Here is a 10,779-nt window from a genome sequence, read left to right as displayed (position 1 = left end):
TTAACTATTTAATGAGAAATTTTCATCTCTCACTGGAGATCCCCCCCCGCCGCGCCCCAAATCTCTAATGTAACTCACTGGACTGGTTCAAATATGTTACCAAGACATGGTGAGGAACAGCAAAATGCTCAAACAGTTATCAGGAAGGCTCGAGGGGCCCAGTTATACAACAGGAGCTGTGACAAATTAAAGTATACAGAACTAACCACCTGATTCAAACCCTTGGACCTACCACTTATGAGGTGTATCAAAGCGCATCCTACCTGAACCAGTTTACATTCTACAAAATTGGAGAAACAAACAACTGGCTCATATCACAGTCGTTGGGAAAACTAAATGAGGTAATGTGAACAGACCCTTCATAAACTGGATAGTATTAAATTACCATATAATAACGCTCATGGTTAGAAGTCTAGGGAGCTCCAAATATGTTTTACCAAACCGAACCCCTATGCCTGTTTGTCTACCGGGTTTTTGAAATCCTTGAAACAACTGTATTTCTTCAGCATTGTACTGAAACAGAAATCTGGCATGTTAATCGTAAAACACCTATAAGAGATGGAATGGCTGGTTAAAATTCTTCCGAAGTCAACTTTGACCAGGGACAAACGACTCTTTAATAAACCACTGAGGGTTAACAACATGCAAAAAGCATTTAATTTCAAAGCCAGCTGAGTTTACATGTTAATTAAATATTTGCATGACAAGGTAAGAATGTAAACAAAGGGCAGGGCTGAAAATAAAAGCCCTCATAGCTACAATATCAGCCCAATTCTAAAGGAGGATCTTGAACCACATTTACCACCTAAGAATATTTAATTCTAATATTGCAAGATAGCGTAGTTATAGGTATTTGAAATTTAATACGAATGTGTTTTGAACATAAACATTATCTTTTATGATTGTTGAAGGAATTCTGCCCTCCACACTTTCTAACATCGATGTGAACCTGAGGAAAATGTTAACTAGGAATCTTCACGCACCCAGTCAGTGGTCCTTTGATGAAAGGTAAGTCAAGGTAAGTCAATCTACCACCTCTTGGTTCCACTCTGAAGTATTAGTTATTCCTGTGACTTTTAAGATAAGACATGCTTTTCTCCTTACCAAAAAGTGATGGTAACTGTTAGTTTCTAAAGAATTCAAAAAAGAAGCAGGTTCCCGCCCATCCCTTAAATCAGGCTGGACTGGGAGCTGACAGGCAAAGATCATCAGCTCCGTAAGTCAGTTTATTTGAGAGTATTACAAGAAGTACACAGAGCACACATCTGGGTTATAAAAGCCCTTTTATAAAGCCATTTTTAAACAAAACAAAAAAAGTTTACAAAAGAAAAAAAGGTACAGAAAAAAGAATAACTTGCTTCGTATGTCCCAAAAAAAGGAAAAAATAAAGGGGACAATGCCAACATGCTCAACAATAAAGGGTTTTCTTATTTTTTAATACAAAACACAAGCAAAGGATACACATACTTAAAACAGAGCTCAGGAGCAGACACGCAGTCCTGGAAACCCTTCAATAAAAGCAAGAGTTTGTTTTTTCTTTGTCTATGCAGATACATACAGAGACTGGGATATGTAAAAATTAAGTATCACAAAAGACCATCACACAAGTCTACCAATGCATGTTGCATCTAGAATTCACGAACATGGTCAACAAAATCATGTTCACTTTAACCCCATTTCATTTAAATTAAAAAAAAAAAAAAAAACCTTTTAAATAAAGTGGTTACATTCAAACTTTAACTTCCTTAGTACCATGCTGCAGACTTCAGCACTGTTAAGGTATTGCAGGAACGCCCAACCCTCTGGTGTCTGATCAAGTATCTAGCAACATCTCAGTATTAAGAAAGGGATGCCCCGGTCTCAGCCCATGGATTTACAATTAAATAATACATTTAAGCAGGTTCCTCTTTTACACTTCCTGCTCATAATGTAAGAGATTAAGGACTAAAATTAAGGAAGACTGGGAATTTTAGAGCTGGCAAAATGAAGTCTGAAAAATGAATCAAGGCAAACAATTACCGAGAACTTGGCTGCTGCTTAACCTGGCAAGTCTTTCCTTAAATGCAGGAATTAGATGTATAAGATTTGCTGCAACATGTTCATGGTAAACAAACTAAGTAGAGCTCTTATTTACAAATCTTGTAACAAATACTTCTGGAGGAAAAAAAGAGAATTCACTAATTTCCAGAAGACAAAAGTTTAATTGCCAGACATATACACACACTCACACACACACCCACACAATACTTCAGGGGTTTTTATACATGTTATTTAGAGCATAAGCTGAGTATTATACCCCTATACCCCACTGAAAAAAAGAACAAAAAACCCCCCAATTTTGCCCTCCCCCCATAAATCTAGAAAACCCTCCCTTCACCCCTGATGTACAAAGTGTCTGCACAATGGTGGAATTCCACCAGCCACACGAAGCATGCTCAAGCAGATGTCACCAGTTCAGTCACTCCATTGGCATGGCAACAGGCAGGTTTACGGGACTTTTCCCAATAGTGGTTAATACACAGTCAGCACCACTGTGGATTTTGTGAATTAGGCTTTGAAAAAAAAATGTAACTTAGAGATTTGGGGTTCAAAAACAGTCATTTTGTATCAAGTTTATCCCAAGACAAAGGGAAAATGGGTTGCAGACTGAAACCTGGCTATAGATAACTTGATGTTCTAATATTCAAACAATAACCCTCCCTTTCCAAATAAATCCAGCTCCAAGTACAGAGAAAAGGACAGTTTTCTAACCTCAAGAGCAACCAGCTTATTAGATTTTCCCTATCCCTTGGCAGAGAATGTGTATTACTAGTTGTGTTTAAGAATCTAAGTCTGAATGCCATAAAGACCAGAGCCCAGGTTTCTTCCTTTCCAAACTCTTGAGGTGATCATTTCTGCTTCTCAGTGTAGCTACTGGTGATGCCGGCACAGAAAGAACTGTTCAAATTGAAACTCTAATTTTTTGCAACAGTGCCAATGGCCACATGATCTTTTATAAAGTTTTCCCACTGCTCCAGGTATTAGCTTTTGCTCTTGCTCTTCTAACATTCTCAGAGCATCTCCTAAACTGGTTTGTTTAAAGAAAAGCACAATTCCCTTTCTTCAGCCAGTATTCCAAAATCCACTTGTTACTTGAATGGTCATGGATAAAGAGGAAAAAAAAACTTTTAAGTATCAAGTTCAGTCGAGCTGATCATATCCCTAAGTGTCAAAACTTTACTGCATTATGACCTCAAATTCCACTCTTGATTAGTTTACCTGTAAGAAAATGCTATTTGAACCAGTACCAAGAATAAGTATTGACTTGAGGATTGAACTTGGGGCAAACCAGTTATTGTGGAAGAAAATTCATTATCAAAGCTCCTTCATGGGAAATCAACTACTATTCTTCCAGATTAAAAGACTTCCACCTCCTCCCTCCCTGAGGGAGGACACACCCATTAACTTTCCTTTATGGACTCAATAGGGAGTAAGAGATATGAAAGGGAGAGATGTTTTTAGAAAGCAAGATAAATCTATCATTACTGAAATTAGAATGTATCCTTTGGGCCCACTCCATTGACTCTAATCTGTGGTGGGGAGGACTAAAAGCAGCAGCAAGTTACAGACAGATTTAATAAGATGTAAGCTACCCATGTCTAGTTCTGTGCTGGGGAGGGAAGTAAAGAAAAAAATCTTAAGAACCAGAATGTAGTGTCAGCACAGCTGCCAAAATCCATGTTCCAGAAGTAAACCTAACAGAGTTAACAAAGAGAATTCATTAACACAAACAAGCACCCTCAAAGTTAAATGTCCCACTTCCTGAGCACTGCAAAACAAAACACTGAATGCTATTGCCATGTCACCATAGGCACACTAGAGAAAAAGAGGGAGTTTAGTCAAGGGTGGTGTCAATGGCCGGTCACTATCAGCTTACAGCTTGTAACCTGTCCTGACATCGCTATCAAGCCTGACTATTGAGCACCTGTTTCCAGTTGAGACACCACAGCTGCCCTCCTATTTGCATGCATGATTTGAGGGGAAGACTAGAGTACTTTAGATCATTAGTAAAAAGTGGAGAAAACAAAGGTCATTCAAGCCTGTCACACTTGGGGACACAGATCCTTTTGTCCAGTCTACTAGAAATATATAATACATTTTTTTAATCTCATGAATTAATTTTTAAAAAAAGAATCCCAAACAAAAAGCCCAACCAAATGCACACAAGTAACCTAGAAGACAGGATTACCTCTAAAGTATGTGCGTATATCACAGAGATGTTAGTGCAGATTAATATATTAAAGAGACTATATTACATAAAATACCGGGGCCTAAAGTTTTAAAAGAACCCCCCCCCCCAATTTCCACAAAACATAATCTAAGAAAAGCCCAAATATTACTAGGAATGTAAGACTTAAAGTTATAAACCCCTAAAAATAGAAGTGCATGGTGGAAAACACTGATAGGTCTCTTACTATATGGACACGAACCTTGTTAAAATTGGATACCTGAACAAACCCGCTAAAGCAAACAGAATAATCTTTAACACCCTCATTACCAAGTTCACAACAATAAAGTTGACCATATGAAAGATAACAATCCAGCTGCTACTTATGCTCAAACTTTGCATTTTTGGCCAAGTACTAAAATCTTCAAATTCATTCAACACATAGTGCAATAGTGAAATTACTTTGCCACTGGGTGTTAAAAAAAAAAAAAATCAGAGTAAGAATATTCCTTAAAGTGTCTTAAAAATCAGATTAAAAATATTCCTTAAACAACCTTTTGTTCTAGGAACATCTGCAAGAAAGCCATGTTGTCTGAGAAAAATGTTTTAAATAAAAGAAAGAAAACCACGTACCTAAGATATTAAGGAAGCAAATCTAGATAAAGGCAGGTTAAATTTCACTGATCACTGATTTTTCAACTTCTTAGCACACGAAGGCCCCCGTGACCCTTGCTCCCAGAATCTCATGGTATCAGGATGTGAGGATTAAACTTACAGATCCTGACTGCTATCATAAGGCATGTAAAGTCTGTTATCAACTGCACATAGGCCTCCTGAATGTATGTTTTTGGCCCTGCTGAATCCCTTAAAATCCTACTTTAAGCAACATGAGCAGTAAGCAGGGGCACCAGCAAAAAAACAAAAGCAATTAATAGTGTCAGAGCAGCATTTAACATATTCCTATCAAGCACAAGATGTGGAGATAGAGCCAGGAGAAATCATGTCCTATGACAGGGCTGGAAGGCCTTGGGGGAGGAGTATAGTAGGATCCCACGAGAAGCAGGAAGCCAAGAGAAGTACTTTATACCACGCTTCTATGAAGAAGTGTGAAGACAGGTGAATGAGAAGGAAAATGTTCTATCCCCAAATAAAAACTAAGCATGAGTCATGAGATCTGAACGTACATTTGTGGTATTAAAGGAATTTCAACTGTTTTCATAAAGGAAAAATCTCAAGCCTTTGTGAACGAGTTTCACATTAACTGGTACTTTATTTGCTTAAAACCTAAAACATTGTTAGTTTGAGAAGAAATCCACTGTGATGTATAACTATTGCCATTTTCTAGCTTTTTTTTTTTTTTTTAAATCCTTGGTAAAATTTTATCCAAGAAGAATAGATACACATATATTTTAGAACATGAATCATTAGAGAATGAAATATGAAATCAAGAGTGATTTAAGTTTTGGTGGCCCTTGTTTTTTTTTTTTCCTTTTTTCTTATTTTAAGTTTCTTAAAGATAAAAGGATCACTGGCTCTGAGTCTCTTTGAGATAATAAGTGAAGAAAAAACACACCCTCAATCAGGGTTAGGTAACCCCATTCCCTGCCCTGTCCCCAAGATAAAAAATATGAATACTTTTAGTAACAATTCAGAATCCATTTTTATCTCCTACCTGCCTTATGAGTGGAAGTTTAAAGTCATGATTTTTTTAGACATCTGTACTTGAGTATAGATATATAAACTTGTATTAGATGACAATTGATTTTTTTAAAAGTCCAAGTAGAGAAAGAAGTAATCATTTTTAACTAAAACCCTTGTTTTCTGATTACTGCTCAACTTGCTACCATTTACCAAAAAGCAACATTTCCATAGTGTTCATATCAAATCTTATTGCTTTACAACTGTGGTAATACCTTCCATTAAAAAAAAAAAAAGATGAAGCAGTTGATCCAGTGATTAATTTGACATGGCTTTCATTGGAAAGGGGGGGGAATAGAGGGTGGTGGCAAAGAGAAGACCAATAAACAAAAAGGTAAATTAAACATACAATGGTTTTCATAAAAAAAAAAAAAAGAGAGAGAGAGAGAGAGAGAATATGTTATTTTCGACAACAAAAAAGCATTGAAAGCCCACGAGTCAAGCCATAGCCAAAACCATGTTCTACCTTAAGTAGGTTTTCTTTTTTCCCCTTTTTTTTTTCTTTTTTTTTTTTTAAATAAAATCTCTCCCCAAACCATCATCACTTTTAATCCTCCCCCGATGGGGCTTCATCTTCAGACCCTTCATCCCCGGACTTCTCAGGTGGAGGGCTTGAGCATGTTTTCTTTCCTGGAGGGCTTTCAGGCTCCTCGTCGTCATCTTTGGGAGAAGGAGTCTTTTCCTTTGACCCCTTCGAAGCTGTGGGGCGACCAACTTTCCCTTTGCCTTTGACAGGACTTGGCGTCACTGAGGGAAGAAAAATACCAATTTGGGAAAAGGAAAAGAAAATGTCTTTAATAAAAATCAGCTACGAAAAAAGAAATCTGTAAGAATAAAATCTATAAAGACAAAACCCCAAAACTTACTAAAAATCAAGGTGGGTACTGGTTTCCAAACACTTTTTACCAGTGCTGTAATGCTGTTAGCAGTGATGCTTATAATGAAGCAACGAGATGCCACAGAAACTTCACATAATCCTTAGTGGTTGTGAAATTAAAAACTGTTTGCTTAAAAAGTGGGTCGAGAAGAAAGGATACGACAATCTGAGTAGATAGATATTGCAGCCATCAAATAATTTTGGTATTCGCAGGACTCCCATTAGTAAGAAGTGATGAGTAGAAGGTTGAAAAATCACCAGTTCTATTTGCCAGAATAAAATAAAGCAAATCGAGCACTCTGATTTAATGACAAATTAGCTCTGACTAAGAGAATATCCAGCAGAAACCACAGGGCTCAAGGAAAATGAATGCAGGCTGTGAAGTATGGTTTTATTCTGCTAGCACAGAGGATGGGATCAGAACACAGAACTTAAATGTACTAAGTGAAGTATACATTTCCACAATTTCAAGTATGCACTAGCTGCTAGGATTGGGATCTTGGTGGAAAAACACGGCAGTAATAGCTATGTTGATGCATTGTTTCTAACACTGTGCCTGACACAAACTGATCATTCCCAAAGCTTGCTTATGTATAAGAACAGGGCTAAGCCACCAGACTCTTGGGAAGGCCTGGTGTTCTCATTAATAAATAAATGATATCTCCAGGTGTAGAAGACAGGATCTTTTCAGAATTCGTTTATCCTGATAAACGATGTGGCCAGTGCCAAGCCCTAATGAAGAATTTCTATAGAAAAAGTTTATTGGTCCTTGAAATGTTTTAAAGCAGTAATTTCAATTCTGAAGAGCTCACCTGTAGCCTTTAGCCTGGGTTTGGGCATTTTCTTTTCTTTTCTCTCAGGTTTGGACTTCTTAACCATCTTTTTGTTTTTCTTTTTTGAACTGCCATAGTCACTATCATCATCATCTTCCATTAGAAAATCTTCATCGCTGCCGGAATCTTCTGAGAGGAAAGAAGAATTTCAACATCCAACTTAATGTCTATATCCTTCTAAGTGAACAAAGGGAGAGAGTGCTAAGAATGACTGGAGGATGGGATTTGGGAGTCAACATACTCTTGGATTCTATTTGCAGCTGTACTACCAGTTTGGTTGGAGTTGTCACTGGCCCCACCTGTAAAATGGGTTTAGTATGCTCATGAGGGTTACATCGCTGACTTGTTTGAAGAATAGGTAGAAAACAGGGAGAAATAAAACTTAATCTGAATACAAATTGAAGCCATCAAATAACTTTTGGTAGTTATATCATTCCTATATAGCAGTGGTCCCCAATCTTTTTGGCACCAGGGACTGGTGTTCCTATGAGAATCTAATGCCTGATCATCTGAGGGGAGCTGAAGCGGTGAAGCTAGCACTGGGGAGCGGCTGCAAATACAGATGAAGCTTCACTCACTTGCTCGCTCACTGCTCACCTCCTGCTGTGTGGCCCGGTTCCTAACAGGTCACTACCAGTCCGTGGCCCAGAGGCTGGAGACCCCTGCCATATAGTGTTGGTGAGACCAGGGAAATGAAACTGAACTGATTTGGTCAACTATGAATAAATGAAACAAGAAAACTACATACAAAGCAATAATATATGTAACTAATTCATCCGAGTAAACTGTGAAATACCTAAATTCTGTCATCAATACTTTTTTTTTGTCTACTAGGCCAAAATACAAATCTTAAAGACAACACCCACCATGTAACTGTATTTATAAATATTAAGTGAGTACAAATGATGAACATCATAATCACGAGAATCTTTCCTTTCAGAATATCAACAGATGTTAAACTGTCATCTCTTCTAACAGTGAGTAATTTAAGGGTCTGTACCATTCTGCATCCTCAAAGAACACTTAAGTAATCAAGGTCACAAACTACCTTGACCAAATCATGATCAGAGTAACAAGCCAACTTCACATACTCTCCTGGAACGGCGCCTCATCCTCTTCTTCTTGTTCTTCTTCACTGCCTACATCTTCCATGAGCATTTCTCTCTGTTTAGAAGCTGCTTTAGAGGCTGCCTGCCGTTGTTGGCGCACATTTTTATGATCTTCTTTTTCATCTTCACTGTCCTCTGAAATATCAAAATTATGATGCAATAATCCAAGAGCTGTGTGTCTACTTGACAGCCAACTAGAAAAGCCAATGCAGTGGCCAATACAAGATATATCTTGCAGCTTTATTTCATTAAAAAAGGATAAAGTTTACCCTGAAAAATTCCTACAAAAGAGGAACTAAAATTCAAAGAACAAGATTATGTATCCCACTTTTACATATAAAACCTAGGCATGTAGTTTTAATAATGAAGCTGAATTTAGTTGCGAATACATGCTTCCTATAACACTTTAAATTTCTCTCTCATTGCTTTGCCCTGAAATTCTCAAATACATTCAAATCCATGGTCACAGTTTTCAAAAACTAAAGTTAATAAATATTTATAAGTAGTAGATAAAGGGAAGACTGCCTTTTAATTATATTTATTCCAAGATACAAAACGTGTAGACCTGAAAATTATGCAAAACTACTATCCTTTTCAATGAGTGACGTGTGGCCACTTTAATTGAGACAGGATTAAGGGAAATCTTTAAGCACATATTTATATCAATTAGATCTTAATACAAGTTTATAAAAAAATTACTTTCATATATTATAGTCTGTCAATTAAAAAAAATTTTTCAACAGAGTTGTATTTGTGGATAAAGCTGGTTAAAGGGCAGGCTGCCAGTCTTCTGGCTCTAGATCAAGGTAATTTGTATTAGTCTCTACCTATAGTCCTTTTCCTGGACTTGAGGATCCTTTATTCTGTTAGTTTAGCTGTTACTCTTCTGGAAACACTCGTAGTCCTATAAACCTTGCCATGATCAGTGTTCATCACTTTCACTTCCAAAAACCTCATCTAGAGACAAGTAGACACAGGGAATGAAGCTGATTTTGGTAAACTCAAAACTAAATCCACCTGATAGGAGCTATGCTTAATACTAGCATAGAGTTATTTATCTTGAAGTGCTCAATAAACTAATGTAAGATTCAAATTAAGGGGCACAAGGCAGATGAATAAAGGCGCATTTTATCATAACTTCTCTAGACAGTGTAAAATATTAAAATAATCACTTTTCAATTTCAACAGTCAGATAGTGGACATGAAAAGGAAAGCAAAACAGCTCAGTGGAATGGATTCAGTGGAACTGTGTCTACCCTCTACATATTAGCTAAACAGCAATCTTGTTTGTAAAGGGACATCTAGAAAGGCATACAGGGGACAATAAGTCAAAATGAAGTGGTTAGGAGCAATACGAAATAAACTCTCAATTCTTAGAAGAGTTAAAACAAACAAGCAAACAAACAAATAAATAAATACCAACAATAAGTAATCAAGATTACTATATTATTTGGTCATGGAGTGTCCTCATCAATTCTTTTAAGTTAAAAAATTCTTACAAAAAAAGGTTTCTTTATGGCTACTGCTTCAAAAGATTACTTCTCAGCTAAAAAAAGTAGGATTGAAATGAATCTTTGTTTGCTTTTCAACCCAGAGTTGATCACTCCCCTTTTTATCCTTCTATTTTGCTTAGTATTATACATGTTCTTATTATTTGCTTTAATTTGATGTCTTTTATTTGTTCATATAAATGGTTTTCAATCTTGACTATGTATGAGAATAATCTGTAAAAACTTAAAAGAAAACTCCCCCAAAACCCTACAAAGCCCCAATGTCCCACCTAGAGCTACTCAATCAGAAATCCTGGGGTGGAAAGGTGCATAAATATGTTTTAAAAAACCTTCACAGGTGACTGTTATAAAACACCAGGACTGAGAATCACTACAAGCTCTTCAAAAATGGAAACATCTTTGTAATGCCAGTATTTATAACAGTGCCAGGCATTATAATAAAACCGCTTATTAAAAGTCCAATGAATAAATACATAAAGGAAATCATATCTACTACATTAAAATTGTTTACTACCTGCTGAGTGAGAATCATCCTTCTTGGTCT

General features: G+C 36.8%; 1 protein-coding gene across 1 annotated transcript in view; it reads right to left on the bottom strand.

Moving 5' to 3' along the window:
* Positions 1-5,453: 5,453 nt before the first annotated feature.
* Positions 5,454-10,779, bottom strand: part of NUCKS1 (nuclear casein kinase and cyclin dependent kinase substrate 1) — a 33,996-nt gene continuing 28,670 nt past the window's right edge. Inside the window, exons 6-9 of the mRNA XM_015597829.2 lie at positions 10,750-10,777; positions 8,707-8,859; positions 7,595-7,744; positions 5,454-6,652 (exon numbers count right to left, since the gene is read on the bottom strand). Coding sequence (XP_015453315.2) covers positions 6,453-6,652; positions 7,595-7,744; positions 8,707-8,859; positions 10,750-10,777 — 531 coding nt within the window. The 3' untranslated portion in view covers positions 5,454-6,452. The remainder of the gene's footprint in view (positions 6,653-7,594; positions 7,745-8,706; positions 8,860-10,749; positions 10,778-10,779) is intronic.

This window comes from Pteropus alecto, unplaced genomic scaffold (assembly GCF_000325575.1).
Source record: "Pteropus alecto unplaced genomic scaffold, ASM32557v1 scaffold359, whole genome shotgun sequence".
NCBI lineage: Eukaryota > Metazoa > Chordata > Mammalia > Chiroptera > Pteropodidae > Pteropus > Pteropus alecto.
This window is presented reverse-complemented; position numbering and strand designations above follow the sequence as displayed.